Below are 24,849 nucleotides of genomic sequence, written 5' to 3' on the forward strand. Positions count from 1 at the left end.
GTGATACCAAGTCCATCTGAGACCTGTGTATACCTTCAGACAGCCTACAAGTGAAGCACACGTTGTTTATTCACAGTTTGAAAGTAGCGTGGAGAAGTCTTCAGCTGTGGAGCTGTGATCCGCCCAGGATAAACTGTGATACGACTTCTGTGGCTTGTTCTTGTTGTCAGTCTTATATTTGTATCATGTATCGTTATTAATATGATGTCGAGTTGATTTGAGACCCGTTTATACTTTCATACAGTCTGTTAGTGAAACATACAGTCTGTATGAGTTGTTTACACCCATCTCCAACGCAGGAGAGCTGTGGTAAACTGTGATCCGCTCAGATTAAACTGTGATACGACTTCTGTGGATATCAACCAGCAATCATGTTTAATATTAAAGACTACACACATGTATCCCTTATCAAAACGGTATTCTGCACTTTGCCGCACTTATCCAGATCAAATTTGACTGTTTACTCGTTTTGCAAAGATAGAAGCAGAAATGTCATTGCTACATTTGCAGGGATATTTAGAATTTAAAATGCTGCTTGATCGTTAATTTTGTTCTCGGCAAACAATATTATGAGCTCTATTCAAAAATATTATTCAGTGTCCATCGACATGAAAATAACAAAAAAGTTCAAGCTGGACTCAAACCCGAGTCCCAATAACAAAAATTCCCTAGCGCCATACGCGTTATGAGTGAGCCACGGATCAATACGATGTATTTTACCATCACAGGTTATTTTCTCACATTAACATTTTTAAAAGAGTCAGAACAATTCAACCCGATCATCTTTTATAATGTGAGCGAATGTATGTACACTTTAAGCCATACAATATACATATTATAGTAGGCATTTGCTTTGAAATAGTATATACTGACTGAGCATCATTAAGACCCACCGAGATCAGATATCCTAGTTTATCAGCCTGCGAGCCTACATTATGTTGTTATAAGTGGTCATTTTACGTATTATGTATTCTAGTGCACACATTAAGTTCACATATGCAAAACAGGCCATGTGTTTCGTTATGTATTAGCTATAAACATCACCTGTCGTGGAAATACAATAATAACAAGGAATTCATATTAATATTACCAAGTTACACAGAAATAGATAAAACACATGAGAACAAAGACCACATGGATAAACGCATAAATGTTAAGTTAGAAACGAAAACATGTTAAAAACAGTGTGAAAAAGTATGAATGTGTTTCTAGTTCTCAACGTAGCCTATGTGAGTACCCTCGTCATTCGGTGTCGCTGTATAGAAATTTAACCAAATAAACCGTCACATCTTATCAGGATAAGTGCGGCAAAGTGCAGAATACCGTTTTGATAAGGGATACATGTGTGTAGTCTTTAATATTAAACATGATCGCTGGTTTATATCCACAGAAGTCGTATCACAGTTTAATCTGAGCGGATCACAGTTTACCACAGCTCTCCTGCGTTGGAGATGGGTGTAAACAACTCATACAGACTGTATATTTCACTAACAGACTGTATGAAAGTATAAACGGGTCTCAAATCAACTCGACATCATATTAATAATGATACATGATACAAATATAAGACTGCCAACAAGAACAAGCCACAGAAGTCGTATCACAGTTTATCGTGGGCGGATCACAGCTCCACAGCTGAAGACTTCTCCACGCTACTTTCAAACTGTGAGTAAACAACGTGTCCTTCACTTGTAGGCTGTCTGAAGGTATACACAGGTCCCAGATGGACTTGGTATCACATTAAGAATGATATTCAGTAATAAGTCTGGCAAAAATAAATGGTTTAAATGATTTATTCAAGCTTGCAATGTTTTGAACACACATCCCCAGTCACCTCATGTGTCTTTTTGTAGTCCTCGCTGTACGCGTCCGCATATCGGCATCGCAACCACAACCTCACACACTGGTACTGAATGTGCATCAAAGTGTTCCTATGGAGCCAAATATATCAAAAGATTTATGTAAACGACAGAAGAAGCGATCAAGATGTGTATTTCCTGGTTATTCGACAAAGGCCACACCCCTGATACATCTGCTGTTATAGAATATCACCAGTTGTTCGGCCCACATCTTATTCGGTAACACCCTCCTCCACGCAAAATCTAACCCAATGTGTACGCACTAAGCACAAAAACGGGAGAGACGAGAAACACCATTGGCAGAAGGAAAAATGGAGAGAAATATGTGGAAATTATACCATAAATAAAATGTTACCTCTCATTTATCATATATGAAGAATTAATTTTCACAAATTGATTAAAGCCAATCTTAAAATGTGACCCGCTCTATCAAAATCAGTCGGAAGTCGCAACGGCTCATTTCAAAATAAACGTGGATTTGAGTAAAAAACTAGTTTTTCGGGGTTTTGGTGTTTTGTTTGATTTCAAATAAACAACGTCTTGGCTTTCAGAATCTGAAACTTGTATTTCCAAAATCAAACGATAAATACATGTTTGAAGCTTGTAATGGGAAGATGACAGCTCTCACGCTGCTCTTCCGCAGCGCTGCCCCCCCTCCCTCCGGCTGACATTATGAATGAAAAGCGTATAGTAATCATAAATAACACGGCAGAGTCCGTGATAGTTTATTTTCATCTGATTTCAAATAAACAAAGTCTTGGCTTTCAGAATATTAAACTTGTTTTGCCAAATTCAGATGATAAATACAACTTTGAAGCTTGTAAAGGCATCATTACGAGCGGAGAACGGAGTAACGTAACGTCACAGCTGGCATAACAACAGCCGGTGTTTCTTGTGAGGGTTTTCCCCGGGAAACCAACACAATACACACAAACGCAACATACACAAACACACACACACACACACACACACTATATAAACCAACATTATTCCTCGCGACCTTCACCCAGTAAAACGAAAATATTTTTCCTCCGTACTTTGACAATTTATTAGCCGCTAATCAGATCGATGGATTCCAGAGAAGATCAAATCGCAAGACTGTTGAACTCCAACATTGTGAGAGGGACAGCCTCTGATGAGCAATGGGTTCAGCTGATCACTGATTACTTTTTGACGGCACCGGTTGAAGTTTCCCCGTTATCCGGCTCCGATTTAGAGTCAGACAGCCCTGACACTGACAGCAGCCCTCAGACCACGGATGCTGAAGAGGATGAGGACACCACAGAGGAACAACCACTGCTGAACGACCCGGTGGCTGAGACACTTCAGTCCGTACGGCATTATGTGAGCGAGGACAGCGCTCAAGAGATTGAGAGGGCCCGTGACTACAGGTGTAGCTGTACATTTAATGATGGAGTTCCCTGTTACACCCGTTACACCCCTGAGGAGATGGTCAAGAGATGAGACCAAATGACTAATGGTAAGTAACGTTATAACTTTATATTATTTAAATACCTTTGACTGTGGTAACGATGTGTGTGTGAGTATGGGTTAGTGTTAAAAACATAACAACAATTAAAATAATGCTCACATAACCACCTACAACTTAAAGTTGGCTAATACTCATTGAAAAATTATTGTGGTGAACATTTTCATAAATGTTTCAACCCTACATTTTATCCACATGGGGAGACATATTTTTTTGGCTACCCCTTAAATCACATGTGGCCCCAGCCTAATTATCTAAAGATGTGCAGAGATAGGCAGCTACAAATGTATTATCTCATGTGAGAGCAGTTTACTCTGGAGTCACTGCCAGACTAGCCTGTACTTATTATTACCCTTTATAATAGATAGAATATGTGTGTATGGGAGTGTGTTTAACATAATACTATAGGCAATGTGTGGGGGGTGGGCCTGTGTGTTCTGTTACACGTTAAAGATTTAAGTTGTGTGTGATGAGTGATTGACACAACACATTATGCAATGTTATATGATTTTCCAGGTGAAAAGCATTTGGTGCTACTTGGAAAGATAAGCTCCAACATAAACCTCTCCAAAGAGACCGCTTGTGCAAAGAGAGGACACCAAAAGGAGCGGAAACAGCAGAGAACGTCCTATTTCTTAGATGGGCACAAAATCTGCCGGGAGACTTTCAAGTTTCTACATGGGTGAGTTTGATTTTGAAAAGGCTACTTCACTTTTGGTAGTGTTACTATTTTCAAATGAAGTGGTAATAAGCCATGCATGAGTTGAACTGAGTTTGACAATAACTGAATAGAAGCAGAATTTACAGCAATAGTAATACATAAATAAATAAATATATATATATATATACATGCTTTTACATAATGAAAAAATACAACGACAATGTATATACTACAATGCATACATTAAAGAAAGCCATAAAAAACAATCAAAGACTGATGTTTTAAACCATTCCAGAATTTCTCAAGACAAGCTGACAGGTATCATCAAGTTCTTCAAGGAACATGGCTTGGCCTCAAGGATAAGACGTGGTGGTCGTGTGGTGACCAAAAGGGTGTTGTCCTTTGAAGACATCCAGCGAATTGTACGGTTCATTACCAACTTTGCAGATGTCTTTGCCATGCCACTTCCTGGACGGATTCCAGGGTTTAAGAGGACGGACATCAGTGTTCTACCAACAACTGAGACCAAGTCCTCTGTGTGGCGGAAATACAAGGTTCAGATGCAGGAGAAGGGTGGGTATTTTCTTATATTTTAATCTTGTTTTTTTGGGGGTTTTTTACACGAGGAAACCTCAATGGAAAACTAATGATGAGTAATCTAACAATGCTATCTTTGTCTTTAATCACCTTTCCAGGTCACCGTGCTGCTGGCAACAGCACATTTAGGAAGCTGTGGAAGGAGCTGACTCCCAGTGTCATTATTGGGAGGCCGATGACAGACCTATGTTGGTTCTGTCAGAAAAACAACATTGCCATCTACCGCAGCTCCAACTTTCCCGACTGTGTCAAGTCAGCGAAGCTCAGGAAGCAGGAAGAACACCTCCGCACCGTGGGGGTGGAGCGTCAGGCTTACCAGGAGATGGTCGCCAGCTGTAAAGAAACAGCTAGAGAGCTGGGTGTCAAATTAGGACCCAACCAACCCTGTAGCAGAGACATCACCATCCACTACAGCTTTGACTATGCACAGCAGGTGAGGTGTGTGAATGTGATGAATGCTGTGATAATCCAGAATGTTTGGAATGTAACAATATGAATATTCACACATTTTTAGAATTAGAGTATAGATCACTCATTAGTTAATTCATCTGTTGGTCTGGTGTTACAGGTTCACTACCCCAGTGACCCTCTCCAGCCCGGGCCCATTTTACTTTATGGTTCCCAGGAAGTGTGGACTGTTTGGTGTCTGCTGTGAAGGTGTTCCTCAGCAGGTAAACTACCTCATAGATGAGGCTCATTGCAGCAGCAAGGGTTCCAATGCTGTCATTGCCTACCTCCACCACTTCTTCTCTCAGTATGGGCTTGGGGAGAAACATGTTCACCTGCACTGTGACAACTGCTCTGGTCAGAACAAAAACAGATACCTCCTCTGGTACCTTGCTTGGCGGTGCATGGTGGGACTCCATGAAGATATCTCCCTCAACTTTCTTATTGCTGGCCACACCAAATTTGCACCTGACTGGTGCTTTGGCCTGTTTAAGCAGCAGTTCCGCCGCACACCAGTGTCCTGCCTGAAGGACATCAGCCAGGCTGTCAGGTCCAGTACCGTCACTGGAGTCAACATCCCCCAGCTGGTTGGCAATGAGTCAGGGGAGACCTTCGTCAAAACAGACGACTGGCACAACTTCCTTGCCCCCAGCTTCAGACCGCTTCCAGGTATCAAGAGGTACCATCACCTACGCTTCACCAGTGCCGAGCCTGGAGTGGTCTACGCCAAGGAGTTTGAACGTAAAGAAGAAGAATCCTTCAAGCTGCTATGCACAGGGTGCTTTACTGACCAGGAGGCACGTCCCACTGAACTGACTCCCCCTGGGCTTGATGAAAAACGGCAGTGGTATCTTTTTGAGAAGATCAGAGAGTTCTGCACTGAGGAAACCAAAGACATCACCTGCCCCAAACCCTTAACACCTCATCTTTAATGAGTGAGAGTGCATAATACATCAACACTATGTCATTCTTCTATAAATGCTGTAAATATATATTTCAAATTGGTTTTAAGTACTGTTAGCTACTCTGTTGATTGTTTGCTATTTTTATATTGTGTAGTATATTTATCTGTTCTGTTGCTTGCTTCTTTCTCTAAATTAGCTTTTGTGCCAAATGATTCTAATGTTGTTAGAGGTTAACATGCAATCAGTTCATTTAAGTATTTATTCATAGTGTTTTTCATAAAAATTGTATATTGATGATTCTGCACGTGGTTATGGGTGTGCACGTGAGTACGGGTGTGCATGTGGTCTGGGTGTGCACATGGCCATGTACATGGGAATAGATGTGTGCGCATAAGCATGTGCTCAAACATGACCAAAATACATACATAAATTGATGAACGTGCACGTGAGTTCGGGAGTGTACGGGAGTGCACGTTGGTACGGCGTGCATGTGTATGTGAGTGCCTTTGTTCCATGTATTGATGTATGAAAGTGACAACAAGAGAACAGTATAGTGTGTGTGTGTGTGTGTGTGTGTGTGTGTGTGTGTGTGTGTGTGTGTGTGTGTGTGTGTGTGTGTGTGTGTGTGTGTGTGTGTGTGTGTGTGTGTGTGTGTGTGTGTGTGTGTGTGTGTGTGTGTGTGTGTGTGTGTGTGTGTGTGTGTGTGTGTGTGTGTGTGTGTGTGTGTGTGTGTGTGTGTGTGTGTGTGTGTGTGTGTGTGCGTGCGCAAACAGCTCTAGATGAATTCGTTTTATGGTATGGTTCATTTGAATAAATACCTAAGAAAGTACTGCAAACTTTGAAGGCCTTTTTCTCAAAATCATGGTTCGATGACATTCATTATGTAAAGTGACGTATTTTGCTTAATATTTGGAGGACAAAAACAATATTGATATCATTAGAAAGCTAAGAATCTCATCTTTCCAACAGTGTATCAAACTCAAAATGTGTTTCAGGGTCAATGTGACTGAAAATGATAGAGCAGGTCACAAATGATTAAACAAACGCCTGTTTGAGACTCCTCAGTGCACACAAAAACATAACTTGGAGAAATAAATAAATACGGATATGTTATTTAAAACCACCTTGAATATGTTGTGTTAATGTTATGAAATGTTTTCTCATGAGTCATAAATGATGCGGTAAGCAGGAGGACAGAATTACGTCTAAACTGACGCCGTTTTGCATTTCTATAGGTTGTAGCAACGCCATATAGAGAGAAGAGTTACGACCATAGATATATATAAACACTAGATGACTCACCCGCGCTGCTGGCCAATGGAGACCGAGGTTGCGGTCGAATAGTTTAAAAATCAGCTCCTAAGTTCTAACCCTATCTCCTATTCCTTGACCTCTGAGTGAAACGTCACGGGGTTAAGGGATAGTGGACAGGAGAATTCAAAAGGATTTAGGAGAAGAGACTGCGGTGCTTTAGAGAATCCGACTGCACTTTAACTATCCGACGTGTTTATGATGCGCCAGAGGATGTCATTTTGTACGTCTGCTGCTGTGGGGAAACTATGGAAACTACAGTTTTCTATACAACGAACGGACTACAACATGGATGTTTAATAAGAACGACGGACTCATCTAGAGACTCTGCACCGTGCTCTGATGCTGTTGCTTTATGAACAACAGAGAAACATATTTTTCATGACCAAAATTGGAATTGAAATAAAAAATGAAAGTGAAACTTATGCTCGTCACCCTCTCCCTCAGGTCCACAAATGATCCCAATACGTATGATTGTATGAACTATGAAAATATCTTAAAATCAATACAAATGTATTTATTATAAACTTTAGTCTTTAACACCTATCACGGTGTATATCACCATTCAAACATCTTTTAAAAGTTGAACAAACCCCACAAAGCTCAGTGAAATGTTGACTTTATTTGATCATTTCAGTAAAAACTAACGTTCATATTTCTCTTTTTGATTATAATACTGATGAACGTTCAAAACAAAGCACTTTGGCAACTTACCACATACGTTTTAAAATGCTTATTAAGTACCGTAACTTTCATGATATAATTTCTCCGTCATAATCGTTTGTGTTCGTGAACGGCCGACTGTTGTGTGACGTCAAATGCTGCGGCTGCAAGGCATTGTGGGGCAGCATTTTCTCCTCTCCTTTCGGTTAGGGAGGTCCAGTAGTTCCTAAGCTAAAGGAGGTTATAAAGGAAGTTTGAAACCTCCTTTCCTATCATTCTAGAGAATTCGAACGGCACTTATCATGGCTGCCACTGAGGGACTTCCGGGTCATTTCACTCCGTTAGGAAGGCTCCTAAGCTAAATGGACTATTCGACTTCAGCCCGACGTTGCCACATGGCCGCGCTCTCATTCATAACATTATGGTTTACTATTTAAATAACCATAGCTTGCTCAATTTTCAACCAATTTTCAAACGGTTTGGTTTTTTATAAATATCAAAGATGTAGTAATGATACTGCATACTTATAATCATGGACTTTCTTATGAAAATAACATTAACAGGGCTCGACATTAAGGACTGCCCGATGGCCCGGGGCCATCTAGTATTTAGCTCGGGCAATGAAGCCTCACCTGCTGGTTGCCCGATCGGGCAATCTATTATGCCAGTATTATGCAGCTCACGGATCCAGTAATGAGTGACCCGACAGTAAAACTAAACATATCTATAACTAGTTTAGGTAGTTTGAAAGGTAATTAAAATAGCTACGTGTGATATTCTAACCTGAAGTATGTGTTTTGTCCGCTCACCGCTGCATGTGATCATGCGGAGCTGCCTGTTGACCAGTCTATGGTGTCGACTCGTCAGCAGCAGCTGATCTCTCTCTCCCGTCAGTTTAGACTTCACTCGCGTTTATGTCCATATTGATCAGATCTAGCTAGTTCTAGCTAATGATAGGACTACCTGCTTATTAAAAGACACCTAAACAATAAGTGTTGCTATGCAACTGGGTGAGGCCACAAAGTATAGCGCAGCATTATGCATTTGTTTACATGCCCACCGGAACCCCGAGGCATTACGAACAGATCAACACACAATCAACCCATACAGGACATCTCTTTCTCCACATTACGTTTTAGACATTAAAATTGACCATTCTTGTCTGTCAAATATTCTTCTTGTCTGTCACCTAAGTGGCGCAACTGAAGCGGTATTGCGCTAAAGGGAAATGATTTTGACCGAAGAGATTTAGATTTGCCGGCTAACGGGAACTCTGACGTCGCCATTTTGTGTGCTTCACGGATGCGCTCGACTCCTCTCGATTGCTGCTCGGGTCTGCTTGGTCAGCTTCCGGATGAGGAGGCATTTGTTCGACCCAGCGCGCATCTTATAATTCAGTCTAGAGAATGCACCAAACAGCATCTTTAAGACCTTCAAAAATCTAAATTTTCTAGGGGAGGCCCCCTAAACCCTTCGTGCCATTTAGTCCGCGGCAATCTCTATTGGGCTCAGGGCCATCTGTAAATTAGCTTAGATGGCCCACAGGGCCATCTCCCAAAATCCTTAATGTCATGCACTGCAGATAAAGCAATAGCTATACACACACACGCACAAGGTATTTATATTAAATATTTGCCGGTGTATACATCTCCATTTATTTTATTATATTGTTAATATTTAAAATAAATTATAAAATTTAAATATATTTATATTTTATATATAAAAATCGGTCTCATGTTACCACTCTGTAAGCCAGTGGTTCTCAAACTTTTTCTGTCATTCCCCACTTTGAAAAGGTGGGCCTTTTCAAGCCCCACCTGTTCCTCATCGCTCCAATAAAATGGTAGGCCAAAGTAAAATTGTCAAATGTATCGTTCTATAACAGGGGTCTCCAACTTTTTTTAGGATGAGAGCTACTTTCAAAAAATAAAACAAGTCGTGAGCTACTTTTACTCCTCTTTTTTTGTTTTTTTGCACTGTATATATTTAGCACATTTGAACATTATTATATGCTTACCTTTAACCTTTCTGTGCTGTCTGGGTCTGTGGGACCCGTTTTCAATATTTACTTAAAGAAAATGTATGCAATTTAATTATTTTAACCTGCTTTATTTGGGGGTGGACCTCACCTCCTCTAGGGGGGTCCGGGGGCATGCACTCCCGGGAAGATTTTTTTTTTAATGTTGAAGTGAAATTCCTCAATCACTTTGAGCAAAAAATGAATTTATGGATACAGCTCTCAACACACTGAAAGGGAGCTGTATACTTTTCAATAATCCAAACATCTTTAGAATATGATCAAAACCAATAACAAATCATTTAAACTTGTTTATTCTTATCTTATGTTACCTAGTTAGCATTCTTTCTTTTTATTTATGCATATTTTACTAATCACTCCCCTTTTAATTATTATTATTTTTTTTAATGTCCTATAGTACACATTGGAATGATTTCTTACTTTATTTTTTACACCTAGGCTATATTAAATAGATAAATGTGTGCTGTCTCGCTCTCTGTCTCGCTCGCTCACAGAGGCTGTGTGCTCCTCCGTCGCAATGACGGCTTGCGTTCAAAAATTATAATAAAAATAGGCCTATTTGTAAAGTGGGTGGACACAAACGGGATTTCGAAAAGTGTCACGGTTAAACTCCTTGTGAAGTGGTGAGGTGCCGCTCCACATTGCTTTTCTTCCCGACTGCAACGCTGTAAATGATTTTGGTTTCAGTTGTGTGTGTGTGAGCAGGCTCGGATTGGCCATCGGGAGATTCGGGACTTTTTCCGGTGGGCCGCTGCCTTTGGTGGGCCGCTGGCTCCAACATAGGTGGGCCATGGACTTTCACAGCGCCGGTACCGCACCCGCCGACGCAAACACCCGCCGTTGCGAGGCTCAGGCGGATCCGGCGTTGTGAAAGTCCACCGCCGTTGTGAGTCTCCGGCTGTAACAGTCCACTAACGCCCGCCAGGACCCAGGTTCGATTCCGGCCTGAGGTCCTAAAAATTAATTAAGGGTGCATTCACACCTAATAGTCCGCTCTCTGGTGCGCACCAGACCACAGTTTGTTACATTGTTTCATTTTTCAGATGGTTCGGTTTGCGTTCACACGGGCAAAGCTCGAACGGACTATAAACTTTAAACACAAGTCATGTGCTCAGAAATGTTGTTCAACCATTGGTCAGACATTAAGGGGGTATAAACGCAAATCCCGGCAATTTCTAGCGGAGCCTCGCCATGGAGCATCGGCACTTTCGGCAGGTTATTCTCATGCTGCTCTTAATCTGGAGATCAACAGACACTAGCGGCCCACGCATATGATTATATAATCAGACAACGTCCGTTAAAAAACATTATTACATGGCTTTGTTGAATACTCGATTCTGATTGGTCAATTCAGAACACGTGACACGTTGTTAATCCAGAACAGACTGTCAAGGATTTATGACCGTTGTTAAGGACGCTCACATCTCCACAAAGAAGTCCGTTCGATTTAACTGTATACAGTTTGGCTGAAAGCAATGCCGTTCTAGATCCCTCCGCTTCGCGTCGGGCTCCTGATCAGCCTGTCGGTGTTATTTTCCCCATAATGACCACGCCGCTGCACATTATCCATGAGAGACGTTCTGCAGTAAGGAGGGGCGTTTCACCAACGACAGTTGTTCGTACTTTTATGTAGCTGACAGAGAATTTTTACTTTACACAACACTGTTAAACTCTTAATTCTGCTTCACTCATTAACTAAACAACAGCGGATGTCTTGAAAGAATCTTTCGCAATCTTTTTTTTGAAGATATCCGCGTTCTTGTGATACGTAAATACTACGCTTCCTATGTTTTGGTGCGGACTGCGTTCACACCAGCAATGAACCGCTCCAGAGTTCGCAAGCAAGCGCTCCGAGACCACCTATTTTAGCGGACCAGAGTCCGGTTGTTTAGTTCACTTAAGAGGTCTCGGACTGTGTTCACACCGACCCAAATGAACCGCACCAAGCGGCTAAACGCACCAGGGTTCGATTCAACCGGACTATACAAGGCAGATGTGAACGCACCCTAAAAAAAAAAAAAGTCAAACGTTCACCGCTTCCATTCGCGACCCACCTATCACATCTCTGCGACCCACCAGTGGGGAGCGCCCCACACTTTGAGAAACGCTGCTGTAAGCCAAGAGTTGTTAATTTAGCAATGCCTTAGCTTGAAGAACAGGGACACACCTAATGACAATAGCATATGGTGGTATATTATTTCGATATTCACGCCTTTATCAGAAGAACCAAACCAACATAAAATCAGCTCACATACAGGCCAGTTCTGTCTCATTTATCACAATTATTTTTGACATCAGATCTTCATATCGTCCTAGTTTTGTATTTAGTTTCTAGATTTGTAAACAAATCCAGAACCTTTGAAATACGTTCCCACTTCACAGCACGGTGCGCTGAGTTCTTGTAGTCGAAAAAAGCCCAAGAATAATATAAACTGTACCCTGTGTCCTTTTGTGTCCTTCTGTAGTCCATTTACTGTTGTTTGTCTTGTCTTACCCCAGCTGATATCTCACTAAATCCACTGTTTTAATTGTTCCCTATATTGCCCCTATGCCCTGTAAGGTGTCCTTGGGTGTTATGAAAGTGTTTGCACATGTTTATTCAAGTGTATGAGTGACATAGAGCAAGTGAGATGGCCAGTGGTTCTCAAACTTTTTACACAGAGTACCACCTCAAATTATATAGGGCTCTCCTAGTAACACCATCATAGACCTTCCTGGGTACCACTGAGATAAAGGATTTAATATGACAAGCCATATGATGCTCTGATTTGTTAGTGACATTCCACATGCAAATAAGATAAGATGGTACTTTATTGATCCCAATTTGGGAAAACATTTTTAGTTACAGCAGCATAAGGGACAAGGCATTTTACAATAAATTAGAAATAAGCAAGAAAAATAAAGAAAGAGGAAAATATATATGTTGAGTTTGGCAGGATATTATATATATATTAGTGGTGGGCATAGATTAATGTTTTTAATCTAGATTAATCTCACTGTATTCTTGGAATTAATCTAGATTAATCTAGATTAATTCCAAACATAACGTGGTGGTAATTAAAAGGCTACGAAATTAAATTATGTAATTTAAAATGACATAACGTAGTGTTAACTGTGTTCGTTATTCTCCCGTCCAGGAGAGAAGCTTTAAAAGGAGACTAAATGGAGTCTCTGTGAAAGTTCAATTGGGTACTTTAATTAAAAAAGGCGCGGGTTGGTCACAAGCATGATATTGTTCAGTCAGACAAACAGCTGTGATCTGGCTCTCGATAGGGAAGAGAAGAGAATGGATCTCTCCTCCGGTGCTGTTATATATCCTCTGCTGGCTCCTCCCCGCCAGCCGGCTCGCCTCGTCTCCAATGTCCGTTATTGCATTTAAACAGAGGATAGGTTCTTTTCACATTCACTATATGCTTAACACGCCGTTTCTCCTCATATTCTCTTTCATCACTTTTCATTTAACACATTCTAAACGCTGTAATCAATACTCTAAACAATACTTCTCGGCTCGTTTGATTTCCGGTCATTCCGGATGTTGTCACATGCTACTCGTCTGTAAACAATAATGTATTCAAATAAACTGTACCTTCATTTAATATTCAGCATGGTAGTATCTCGACATCTATAGTTGTAGTGTTAAGTCAGTAGGCTTCGGTTTGCACCACTCTATATCATTTCGCTACTAAATTCACCTCTTCAGGAAATCGTATATTAGCCACATGCTAAATGCTAACCGTAGATGAAGGATTTTCAGAATAAAAGCTTAACTGCTTGTGCACAAGAATTTCTGGTTTTTCAGTATAAAAGAGCATTAAAACTGACGGCATGTTTAAACTACATTTCCCCATTAAAACATTGATTTTAATTTCTAACAGTAGCATACCTAAAGCGAAGGAGTGAAGTTCCCAGCTAGCATCGATGAGGTGTACTGTAACGCCGATGTAGTTGTCGTTGTTAACGGACGTCAAATGGTCCCCAGTCAGTGCTACAGACCTCGCCTCTACCATCTTCTCAACTTTCGTAGCTTTCTCTTCTGCGTGCTGGTCGGCATCTTCCGCATTAGCTAAGGGATGCTTTGCGTTTAGGTGGTACTTGAGACTGGATGAACTCCTACAGTAAACTAATTCCGCATTGCACAAGGTGCAAACAACCTTATTTTTGTTGAGGTTTCCATCGGGAAGCTTCTTAAAAATAAATTTCCCCTGAAGCAAACCCGGCGGCTTCATACCTGCTGTATCCATGTTAGCATGTCACGCTTAATGTGGCTGATTTGACCGGGGTCAGATCCATAGACCGTAGAAGAAACACAGGTCAAAGACTCGATCTCGCCCCGTACAGTGCAATTCGGCTAGGTATACATCCGCGCTAAATTATCAAGGTGAAAGTCATCATAGCTTGCGTAGTATAGACCCAGCTCCCAACCCAACTTTGAGAATAGATTAACGGCGATATTTTTTTTTATCGCCGACAAGAGTCTCACGTTAACGCAGCACGTTAACGCCGATAACGGCCCACCACTAATATATATATATAATACACATATACATAAATATAAGGCATATGGAATATTAATGTTAAATATTGAACAGATTATATATGTGTAAAATGTACAACGTGGTTATATTCAAAAGAAACTATGGAGCAGAGAGTTATCTTCCAGCCAGAGGGGATTTATTGTACAGAGTTATTGCAGTCGGCAGGAATGTGTTCCTGTATCGGTCCTTGTGACAGCGGAGCTGCAGCAGTCTGTTGGAGAAGGAGCTCCGTTGGCTGTCCAGCTGCAGGTGGAGAGGATGGGTGGGGTTATCTGTCTGTCCAGCTGCAGGTGGAGAGGACAGGTGGGGTTATCCATGATGGACAACAGCCTGTTCAGTGTCCTCCTCTCCACCACAGCTTCAAAGGGGTCCAGCTTGATGCCGATGACAGACCCAGCTTTCCTGATCAGTTTATTGATCCTGCTGGTGTCACCGGGTCTGATGCTACCCCCCCCCCCCCCCAGCAGACCGCAGCAAAGAAGAGTGCAGTGGCCACAACAGACTGGTAGAAGATCTCCAGCATCTTGCTGCACACGTGGAAGGATCTCAGCTTCCTCAGAAAATAGAGTCTGTTCATCCCCTTCTTGTGCACAGCGTCAGTGTTGATCCTCCAGTTCAGCCCATTGTCTAAGTGCACTCCCAGGTATTTGTAGTCCTCCACAACAGCCACACCCTCTCCCAGAATGCACAGGGGTAGAGGAGACGTCCTCACCCTCCTGAAATCAATGACCATCTCTCTGGTCTTGGCCACATTCAGAATACTCACAACATTAGGCTGAGGTTCATCTTCCGCTCTTCTTGAAGTGGTTGTGCTTCTTGTTGCTTCTGGCTAAAATAAACATAATTAAAGACATTTTGAGTGTTTAAAATGTGATGTAATACACAACACATTATTTATTCCTAAACTTGCAGAAAGAAAAACTAAAGTGTGACATTTAATCACATATTTATATATCAATCTTATACACCTTGAATTCTTGTTGGCCAATGATACACATACCCTTTGAAGATGAGCTGGGAAATTGAATACTGTTGGCACAACACCATCTTTAAGCCGGACAGTCTACCCCGTCCTGTCAAAGTCCTCACAACTGAAGTGATCACTGCAGAGCAGTGTCCTGCCACAGGAAACCAAAACCGTCACTTCTTAGGGCAACTTCCCACTGCCTCCTCCTCACTCCGGTTTTGGGAAACCTTAAAAACATGAGAAAGGTAGCCAGATATATTAATTATTGTCAACATTGTCCTCCCTTCTTTCCTTTAACATTAAGGGTAAGGACAAAAATACACACCGAAATGATCATATTTTTGGGGTAATTGTATGTATGTATGTATGTATGTATGTATGTATGTATGTATGTATGTATGTATGTAATGTATACTTAGAGAATAAGACAACCACACTAAGAGTTATAAAAAAGGTGTCCAAAAGAAACGTTAAATAATTGTGTAAAGATATGGTAGCAACATATTCTAAAGAGGCTGGGTCAACATCAATCTTGCAATACTATTATCTCACAAAGCCCCACTGATCCTGTGTAGCAGGACTTGTAGTGTACATACATCCACTAAGTAATTATTATCCTAATTATAGTCATAATATTGTCATATCTTACACGTGAAAGGTGATTCCACGTTCTTGTTTGCAGACTGCGGCGATTAGAGCATCCGTAGGCTGCACAAAAGTCCAGCATAGTCAGGTACTTCTGTAAACACAAAGCCAGCAATTTCCTGTATCATAATGTATCTAAAATGTAAGATGTTTTTAACAAGCCAAACCACTTGGAAGAAATCATGTGTAACTTAAGTTATGTTGAAAAGAAAGAGCAGTTATGCCTCTCCCACTGGTGTAAAGTTGCTGGGTCAACTTTGTAATACTAGGTCTCACTCACAGCCTCTTGTTATTAGCCAGCTAATAAATACAAACACATACACAAAGAAAAGCTGCAATTTCATCATGTCCAAGCATCCTGTATCATAGCCATGCTAATAACGTTTATAATAAACCAAACCGTTTGTAAATCAGTCAAAATTTAAGCGATTTAAGAGTATTTTTGTGCAGATCACTCACCTTACAACAGCTCCCATAGCGCGTACCAGAGTAGCTGTTGACTGTAGCAAGATGGCGGCCGGTGAGCTACCGGAAGTTCGTGGTGGGACATTTGAATGCATGATTACCGGAGATAGAACTACGATTTTTGGTAATAAGTAGTGAATAAAGGTTTTGATTTGCAATATTTATACAACATATCGATGTGTATGTGGTCAATATTTAAAAAAGTTAAATTTGCTAATATTTGAGGATTAAGATAAAATAAGAAGTACTTTATTGATACCAATTTGGGAAATGTTTGCTTTGCAGCAGCAAAAGACAAGGCATTGTACATAAGACAGTTAAAAGACTAGAATTTAACAATCGAAAATGTAAACATCTCAAATAGAAATAAAATAGCAGAAAATATACAGTTGCAAGAAAATGTGAACCCTTTGGAACTACCTGGATTTCTGCATAAATTGGTCATAAAATGTGTTCTGATCTTCATCTAAGTCACAACAATAGACAAACACAGTCTGCTTAAGCTAAAACCACACAAACAATTATATGTTTTTATTGAACACACCATGTAAACATTCACAATGCAGGGTGGAAAAAGTATGTGAACCCTTGGATTTAATAACTGGTTGACCGTTTGGCAGCAATAACCTCAACCAAACGTTTCCTATATTTGCATATCAGACCTGCACAACGGTCAGGAGGAATTGTGGACCATTCCTCTTTACAAAACTGTTTCAGTTCAGCAATATTCTTGGGATGTCTGGTGCGAATCGCTCTCTTGAGGTCATGCCACAGCATCTCAATTGGGTTGAGGTCAGGACTCTGACTGTGCCACTCCAGAAGGCGTATTTTCTTCTGTTGAAGCCATTCTGTTGTTGATTTACAGGTAATTCCAGAGGGTTCACATACTCTTTCTTGCAACTGTACATAGTGTGAACAGCTATCTTACCTGTTAACATATACATGTTAGGCTAACGTTGCCTTGGTTAAAGAGCCTGTTGCTTTTGTTTATTGCTTTGAATTCTTTAAAACAAATATGATCTTCTTAAACTTGCATGGTTGTCAGGAGCATCACATCCTAATGTTTATTGATATATTTAGAGGGATGGGATGAGAAGGAAGGTTTCAAAATTCTGATTAGATTCATTTCTACCATTTCTTTAATTCTTGGTGGTTTCAGTAATCCCCTGGTAATTGAAGACATAAGTAATCTAAATGAGTAATTTAATCTTTATGACTTTCAGAAAGGACAGGAGACCGACAGGTGCCTATCAATGATTGTCAACTGACAGTATATAAATGGAATTCAATAAACATTGAATAGCATGTCATGCAATTTGTCTGTGCCTTTTCCTCTGTGTTGTCCTGGCATAAAGTCTCCCCCATGGTTTGCTGTGCCGCCGGGGGATGCTCCAAGCGCTCAGAGAAAGGAGTATGAATGTAAGGTTTCCCCACTGACACAGAGAGGAGGAAAGAATGGCTGAATCAAGTCAGAAGGAGCAATTTAACTTTCACAAAAGACAACAACAGCAACAACATATGTGAGGTAATCATATTTTTCACAAAACTTAGACCACACCATTGGGAAGCTTAATGTCAGTTTAATAAAAATAAGGAACAGGGAGTGGCTTGCAAAACTCTGGGAGTTGAGACTCAGGCGCAGGGTGAGGGTCCCATTGCAGAGGCCTGTACTACGAAGCTGGTTCAACCTAACCTGGATATGTTTGAGTTAGCCGGTTGGCCTAATCCAAAACATACGCGCTCTCGCTAAACTGCACTACGACGCGGGTTATCAAGTGGATCGCTCAAGCCAGCCGTGTCCTATCTAGTTAGGTGCACGTTCACATGAAACGGGTGGTATTTGGATCATTCGACCAATCACAAACATGGAGAAGCGTACTGACAGCGCAGCGTCATACTTCCTGAATGAAAAGTCAACTATAATATTAGACATATGAAGAAGTTAAACTTTAAACATCCATGACTTAAACACTTTATCCATGATAAAAGCCACATAGTTGCACCTGCAAGGTGAATACAGCTGGTAAAAGAAAAAGTGTTTGAATGCGTACATTACTAAGACACAAGTGGATCTGACTTTAATTACATTTGTCTCGAGTGTTTCGTCAACTTAATGTGTTACTTAAAATAATACTTCTGCATACAGTATATGACACTGAGTGTTGCACGGCCAGATACGTCTCAGCTGACTCAGATAAGGAAATATATGATACATTATGATGTGATATGCCGCGGATTTTACTTAATGTTACTTTGATCCGGTTACTTATGTTGTGGCAGATATTTAAGTAAGCTTTCTTAACGCTAATGTTATAATAGTCAGATTGCTCTGAAGATGGGAGGTGATATTCTATTAATGTTCACGTTCACACAGTCGGTGATTTTTGCCGGCCGTCTTTCCTGCAACGGCAGCTTTGATTTATTTCCTTTCTCCTGTAATATGACTTGATCGATTTAAACTCCGCACACTGAGCTCTGATTGGTCAGCAGGCAATGCTTTCATTGAGTTGAGCTCTTAGCCTGCAACCTAACTTGGTCCCGACCAGGTTATCCACACAGCATAAGTTACCATGGAGATCTAGCCTGCTAAAAAGAGAACCAGCTTCGTAGGACCGGAAACCCCGAGTTTTCCCTGAAGTTAGCCGGCTAAGCGAAAATCCTGCTTCGTAGTATACCCCACAGGTCTTCAATCTCCCCCTGGGGTTCTTGTGCTAAGAGAGGGAGACAAAGACAGGAGAAAGGGTTAGATACATCTAGCAACCTATAGGATGGGAAATTGCTAACCTATTTTAAACTTACCTTGTGTTTTCACTCTCTGGGGGGTTGAGATGCACAGGCTGCAGTGGAGACGCTGCGCACAGCTGATCAACAGCTGGGACACAAACCACCAAATACAAACAAATAATTCAGATCCAGTCGTCATGACTCCACTCCGGAGGGATTCTCCGATAATTTCTTACAGTTTCTCATCAAGGGGGTGTCTCCTGTCCCCGGTACAAACACACTGCCTGAGGAAGGCTATGTGTATTTATTTTGTCCTTAACCTTTTTCGGACCACTTATTTATTTATTTTGGTGACGATCCGACCTCCATGCTGCTACTCTGGTTCAAACTGCATCCAACAAACAATATGATTTATCTCGACTTCCCAAAAATAACCAAAATCTGACTGTGTGAGATGTCTTTTTTAGCTGTTCTGTCGTCATTTCCTGCGATCTTCTTCATAAAGTTAGTCCTAAAATGAATGAATGAATGGGCGTTTCTTTGACTATTTATAGGCAAATACGGGCGTTACATGAAAAGCTGCACCACATTTCGAGTCGATTGTGATTTATAAAGGGAAACCAGCGTAGGAAGTGCCGTACGCACTTTCCTTGCCGGTACGCAATGTTTGGTGAATTGGAAAATGTCTGTACCTATTTTTTGGATTTCTACTACGTAAGCAACCTTCCCACGTGAATCCTTTGCACAGCGTTATAAATGAGGCCCTGGGCCTCAAAGCCTTGCGTAGGATTGGCGTGGGAAGGTTGCTTACGTAGGACAAAGCAAATAAATACGCACCGACACTTTCCGATTCATAAAATACTGCGCACTGGCGCAGGACTTGCGTACGGTGTAAGTGCCATATCTGCACGGTCTACCAGGTTAGCACGGGGTCCATTACGCTTACTAATGACGTCACGCATTGGCTGTACGGCAACCCAAGAGAACATTTTACACGGCCAAATTCCGCAAAGAATATAAAAAAATTACAATCGACGGTGAATGTATGTTAGTGGAACTGTGTCAGGAAAGTGAAGTGTTAATTAAGTAATGTTATTGAAGAACTGAAATGCATAACATTGAAAGTTAATATGTATCATATCCCTCCGAAATGGTATCTGGTGTTTCCATAGCAACAACAACTTTCTGTCAACAGCGTAAACTCCCACAGACAGTACACACGTTCATCCTCTGAACATGTGTACTGTCTGTTCAAAAAACTGCAGAAACCCAGAACACGAACAAAAAAACATAACCCAGTGTGCGAAAAAGCACACGTCCCACCGTCCGGGACGTGTTATTTACAATATCGGACAAGTAGATCTTTCAATTGACGTTTGTCGCCCTTATTTATTGACAAATTATTGATCAATTCAGCTTACAAAAGGCAGAACTAATTCGCAAATTGTCCGTGTCCACCATTGTTGTGGTTTTTTAGTCGATTCCCAAGGAAATGCATCTCGCTGCTCACTGTACTGTTAGACGGGGGCGAGGCAGGGCGGGACGTGTAGCACATTGGCAGGCTTGGGAAGCAAAACTCGGATCCGAGTAAGAACAAATAACAATTGTCCGGTACCGGGATTAATAAGAGTTGTGAGAACAGGAGGCGAAGCCGAGCCCCGCGGACCGCAGCTCTCTCTCTCTATGCTCCGTATCATCTGATCGCTGCACGGTGCAATTCAGCTTCTCTCTCTCTCTCTCTTTCTACACACAGCGGATCCGCTGCCTGTTTAACAGCTTCATATTTGTCAAACCTTTTTTTTCTTTCTTTAACACGTGATAAAGTTACCTTTGTTCACAGTGTCCAAACATGAGTTTGCTTAAATATATGTGTGCTTAATTACTTTGTATCAAATAATAGCTAGGGGTGCACCGAATGGGAAATTCTTGGCCGAAACCAATACCGAAAATAGGAAACAGTTGGCCGAATGCCGAAAGGCCGAAAATGATTAATAGAAATATATATATATATATATATTTCTATATATAGAAATATATATATATAATGTATACATTTTTTACCAATGTGGTTCAGCTACCTGATTATGGAAAAAGACATGATTATGGCAAAACTTAAATAATAATCACTATTATGGGTCCATAAAACATTTATTCAGCACTTTTGAATGCATACAGTACATCAATTCCAAGTCAAGTGCATTTTCTTTTCTCTGTAGGATAACTACAACAAAGTGCATTCAGAACAAAGCCAAGGTGCTTTAAAACTGCATAAACATCTAGGCCAGTAGGCCTACAACAAAATAGTGTAAATAAAGACTGTAACAGCCAGGCCTTCAACAACAACAAAAGCACCTATAAGTTTGGTAACCTAACGTGTTGTTGTGATGACGTAATCAAAACGCGGCGACAAGCGCGGCGCGCGACCATGCTCGCGGATGGCTCACAGCCAACATGTCTGCCGCTTGGAGATATTTAAAAATATCAGAGAGAGAGGCGCGGATTGCGATTTGTAAAACGTATTCAGCTGACATTTCTCGAGGGGGTGTAACTGCAAAGACTTTCACCACTTCGGGATTACTCCACCACTTGAAATCCACCACATATCTTAAAAGAGGCCAAGAGTATGTGAGACTGTGTGTGGGTTAAACTGATGGGTGAGGGGGAGCAGATGGAGTGTGTGTGTGTGTGTGTGTGTGTGTGTGTGTGTGTGTGTGTGTGTGTGTGTGTGTGTGTGTGTGTGTGTGTGTGTGTGTGTGTGTGTGTGTGTGTGTGTGTGTGTGTGTGTGTGTGTGTGTGTGTGTGTGTGTGTGTGTGTGTGTGTGTGTGTGTGTGTGTGTGTGTGTGTGTGTGTGTGTGTGTGTGTGTGTGTGTGTGTGTGTGTGTGTGTGTGTGTGTGTGTGTGTGTGTGTGTGTGTGTGTGTGTGTGTGTGTGTGTGTGTGTGTGTGCAGGCTGCAAGAATGCGAGACAACGAACACCAGATGTGTTTGTTTTGCCTCAAACTTAAGAGACTCTTGTTTCCGGGTCGCCTCGGCTGGCTCTCGCTGATTCGCTATGATAGGCCATCGTTTTTGTATCTCCCAATAGATGACCCCTCTGGGAGGAGCACCCAACAAAACTCCTCCCGTTGTAATTGCATGTACCCCTGTTGTGTCCTTGGTCCGGTCTCTTTTTCCTCATGCTGCCAAGATAGTAAGATCTACCAGCAGGAGGACCAGAGCAGGGGTACCCCTTTGAATTGTATTGTTGTTTTTTTACCATTAAAACAGATTATTGTTTAACTTTTATTCTGGTGCTTTGAATTCCTTCTGTTATAATTTGACCATCAGTCATCAAGGGACACGCGGAGCAGAGGTGAACCTTCCCACCACTCGATTGGGTGGTGCTCCAACAGTAATGAAGGTTATTAAGCGTTTTAGCTCCTATGTTGTTAATATTGACCGCCATTTCCTTTATGAATTAAAGCAGCCTCCCTGTCTGTGTCCTCACCCTGTCCTCACATCCCCGGACCCCCAGACTCGGAGGAGCACAGGGATGTCGGTATTGTTTCTGAAGCAGGGTAAAGAAAGTAACTTATTGAAATGAAAATACTATTTATTTACTTTTACAAACAGTGAGTAGCTGGGCAGCTGCAGCATGTGTATTGCAGGACATGTGTTGGACAGCCTGTGTGGTTGGACTCTTGTCTCACAGGCAGGTTGCAGTGTAACATCAGAGGAGACTGGGACAATTGTACATTCTCAAACTGCACCACTTAGAACTAAACAATTATTTTTATATAATTGTATTCAATAACCGTAACAAAATTAAACACTATGAAGTGATTAGGAAACAGGAATACAGATTTGACTTAATGTTTTCATAAATACATTTTTCTCCTAGTTTGTCATGGGACTTATTTTTACCCTCTCAAAGAACCAGAATCGAGAACCGAAACTAACCGGAATTGAAAAGCATAACCGGAATCGTTAAAATCCAAACGATACCCAACCCTATGTGTGATGCAGTAAAATCTTACCGTAAAAAAACACGGGGAAATGTAAAATACGATGGCGAAGTGAAAAATGTATTCGGACAAGTAAATTGCCAAACTCACTTGTCCATGGACAAGTACTCTCTAAAAACGTTTTCTTACACTGTAACCCCCTTCACATCTCAACTCTTGTAAATGTTACGGGTCCCCAATGTGACCACAGTAGCAGTGATGATAACTGTATTAAGCAGGTGAAACAGGAGCTGTTGACAGGAAGTTGTTGTTGCTATGGAAACAACATAACGGTATCTGATATCATAAAGACGGAGAAAGTAAAGAATAAAGTTTATGTTTAAATGTTAGCACCCCCCGAAGAGGCAAAAGCTCTTACGTTGAGTCTGGAGTTTCAATAAATTCTAAATCATCAGTAAAGTCTACGACCATATTTCGGAGGGATATGCTACATATTAACTTTCAATTTTATGCATTTTAGTTCTTAAATAACATTACTTAGTTATCATTTCACTTTCCTGACACAGTTCCACTAAAATACATTCACTGTCGATTGTTATTTTTTAATATTCTTTGCGGAATTTGGCCGTGTAAAATGTCCTCTTGGGTTGCCATACAGCCAATGCGTGATGTCATTAGTAAGCGCAACGGACCCCGTGCTATTCTGGTAGGCCCTTCAGATATAATACCTACAACGGCACTCTATAGAGTGGCGAAGTCACGCCCATCTACTTCCGGTCCATGGGACCTTATTTCGGAAAAATTATGTATTGAAGTCAATGGGCCCACCACCTACGGGAAACAGCGATGGGGTCGGGTGCGCTGCCAGAAGGGTGGCAGTGAAGGCAGAGGGTCTTGACGGACCAGACCCGGGCGACAGAAGCTGGCTTTGGGGACGTGGAACGTCACCTCTCTGGGGTGGAAGGAGTCGGAGCTTGTGCGGGAGGTGGAGCATTACCAGTTGGATCTGGTTGGGCTCACCTCTACGCACAGCGTCGGCTCTGGAACCTTACTTCTGGATAGGGGTTGGACTCTATTCTTCTCCGGAGTTGCTCAAGGTGTGAGGCGCCGGGCGGGTGTGGGGATACTCACAAGTCCCCGGTTGGGTGCTTCATTGTTGGAGTTTACCCCAGTGGACGAGAGGTTTGTCTCCCTACGCCTGCGGGTTATGGGGGGGGGGGAAACTGACTGTTGTGTGTGCTTATGCACCCAACAGCAGTTCAGAGTATACGGCCTTCTTGGAGACCCTGGAAATAGTCCTGTATGGGGCTCCAGAAGGGGACTCTTTAATCTTGCCGTGAGACTTCAACGCACATGTGGGCAATGATGGAGACACTTGGAGGGGAGTGATTGGGAGGAACGGCCCCCCTGATCTGAACCGGAGTGGTGGTTTGTTACTGGACTTCTGTGCTAGTCATGGATTGGCCATAACAAACACCATGTTCGAACATAAGGATGCTCATAAGTGTACGTGGTACCAGAGCACCCTAGGCAGAAGGTCCATGATCGATTTCGTTAACATATCATCGGACCTGAGGCCGTATGTTTTGGACACTCGGG

The 24,849-nt window shown here is 41.6% G+C and overlaps 2 protein-coding genes across 5 annotated transcripts in view; both read left to right on the top strand.

Moving 5' to 3' along the window:
- rrn3 (RRN3 homolog, RNA polymerase I transcription factor) overlaps positions 1-24,849 on the top strand; it is a 77,252-nt gene that overhangs the window by 879 nt on the left and 51,524 nt on the right. The gene's annotated exons all lie outside the window — the stretch shown is intronic.
- On the top strand, positions 1,991-24,397 carry LOC307015203 (uncharacterized protein). 3 transcript variants are annotated; one of them, XM_079643682.1, is made up of 5 exons: positions 1,991-3,339; positions 3,865-4,030; positions 4,305-4,582; positions 4,705-5,039; positions 5,175-7,081. In XM_079643682.1, the coding sequence occupies exons 1-5, from the start codon at positions 3,330-3,332 to the stop codon at positions 5,259-5,261; spliced, it is 876 nt and encodes a 291-aa protein (XP_079499808.1). In that variant the 5' UTR covers positions 1,991-3,329; the 3' UTR covers positions 5,262-7,081. The 3 variants fall into 3 exon arrangements, 2 of the variants coding, with proteins under 2 accessions (XP_079499808.1, XP_079499807.1); XR_013801438.1 differs by lacking the exon at positions 1,991-3,339 and adding an exon at positions 22,770-24,397 and having other exon boundaries at positions 3,348-4,030; positions 5,175-5,988; XM_079643681.1 differs by lacking the exon at positions 1,991-3,339 and having other exon boundaries at positions 3,348-4,030.

The sequence above is a fragment of the Notothenia rossii genome (genome assembly GCF_949606895.1).
Source record: "Notothenia rossii genome assembly, chromosome: 8".
NCBI lineage: Eukaryota > Metazoa > Chordata > Actinopteri > Perciformes > Nototheniidae > Notothenia > Notothenia rossii.